Genomic DNA, 1,569 nt, shown 5'->3' with positions numbered 1-1,569 from the left:
GTGCCCTCCAACTGGATGTAGACGGTGCACAGTAGTGGTCATTCGACTGGCACCTTCCTCTGAATGATGAAATGTGCGTACATATATTGTTTGGAGAAGACTGAGCGAGCGCCTTCGTCATGCATGGTGAGAATGGACCAGAAGACATCGCAAGTATAGATGCCAAAAAAGACTCGGATATCTGGTTCGGTAGTTCACTTAGCTGTTTACAAGGCGCCGGCTAACCAACCCAGATCAGTACAGCAACGCACAATTGCAGTGACTGAAACCGTCGCCATACGACATCGCCACCCAATCCTTTGTCGGCAAAAATGCTTTGTTCTGATCAAACATTAGCAGAAAATGATCAGCTTGCCTATCTAGGGTGCAAATCGATCACAGGTGTGGCGTGCAAGCTAGGCAGCACCAGGGGATAGTGATTCTCCAGTTAGGCTTTCACGACAATTTCCGCGGATCGAAAGCAGACAGAAAGCTCATGAGCCGAAGCCCAGCAAGCAAGGCTGCAAATCACTAATACTTACATATAAATCAATCAAACTGGCAGATACCGTATACTTAACACCGTCACGAAGGGATTGGACCTTACCGTGGTGCGGCGGTTTGTGTACCTTGGAGACCCATTGAGCTATACTACGGCGGGGCTCACAGAGTATACCAGGTTGGTCAATGGTTACAGATCCGACAAACACATTCTCCTGGCCCTCCAGGTTGGGGGTTGGAACATGTGGCGAGGCGACCCGTAGACATGGTAATGAATTTGCATTTCCCACCAAACACCGCTGCCTTGCGGTTAGGCTTTTGAGCCAAAGGCTCTGGTTGAGGACCCTAATCGTCCTCCTGTCTATGTGTGGGCGCCCTGGCATTACCCCAGTCATCGTTCAACCATGACCTACACAACTAGCAATACTCTCATGCCACATCGCCGTCGCGTGGTGCCATCAGCCGGGTTGCCTAACTTGCTGCATACAGCAGGGCGGGTAAGCGAAAACATGCCGCTGCTGACGCCTTCCTTCTTACACTTTCAGGTTTTCCGTCTTCCACCCACCCCGCCCAAATTCGAATACTTTATCCGCAGGTCCCAGCTCTAGGACTGACCGTTTTGCTCGCCCTGCACCACACCCAGCTGCAGCTTCTGCACGTCCGAGATCAGTTACAACCCTAAACACTTCGAAGTCTGTTCTCAAACCCGGAAAGCCTGTCTACTTAGTCAATTTCAGTGTTCGCACACGGAAGCGAGTAGGTCAACAGGTGGCTCTTGTGCGTACGCTGGATTCCCTCTGTATTGATGTATGTTGTCTGTCAGAAACAAGGACGCAGTACGCAAGTGCTGTAATCGAACTGACTGCCCCATCGCTCCCTGCCAGGTTCCGACTGCGCAACTCTGGTGATGTAGAGGCCGCTGCAGCTGGATATGCTGGGGTGTGTATTTTATTGAGCGAACGAGCGGAGGCGTCTCTGCTTGATTGGATACCCGTTGACAGTCGCCTCTGTGCAGTTCGTTTGGCAACATCGGTCATAGAATCTAGAGGAAGTAAGGTTCATCGCACCTTGTTTATTGTTTCTGCTTAC

General features: G+C 51.0%; 1 protein-coding gene across 1 annotated transcript in view; it reads left to right on the top strand.

Moving 5' to 3' along the window:
• Positions 1 to 666: 666 nt before the first annotated feature.
• T265_12841 (hypothetical protein) overlaps positions 667 to 1,569 on the top strand; it is a gene marked incomplete at both ends in the record, with an annotated part of 20,514 nt that continues 19,611 nt past the window's right edge. The window contains 3 exon segments of the mRNA XM_009165802.1: positions 667 to 789; positions 795 to 1,075; positions 1,083 to 1,536. Of these exon segments, the coding sequence (XP_009164066.1) occupies positions 667 to 789; positions 795 to 1,075; positions 1,083 to 1,536 (858 nt within the window).

The sequence above is a fragment of the Opisthorchis viverrini genome, assembly GCF_000715545.1.
Source record: "Opisthorchis viverrini unplaced genomic scaffold opera_v5_18, whole genome shotgun sequence".
NCBI classification, from domain to species: domain Eukaryota; kingdom Metazoa; phylum Platyhelminthes; class Trematoda; order Opisthorchiida; family Opisthorchiidae; genus Opisthorchis; species Opisthorchis viverrini.
Note: the sequence above shows the minus strand (reverse complement) of the source record. Positions and strands in the feature narration are given on the sequence as shown.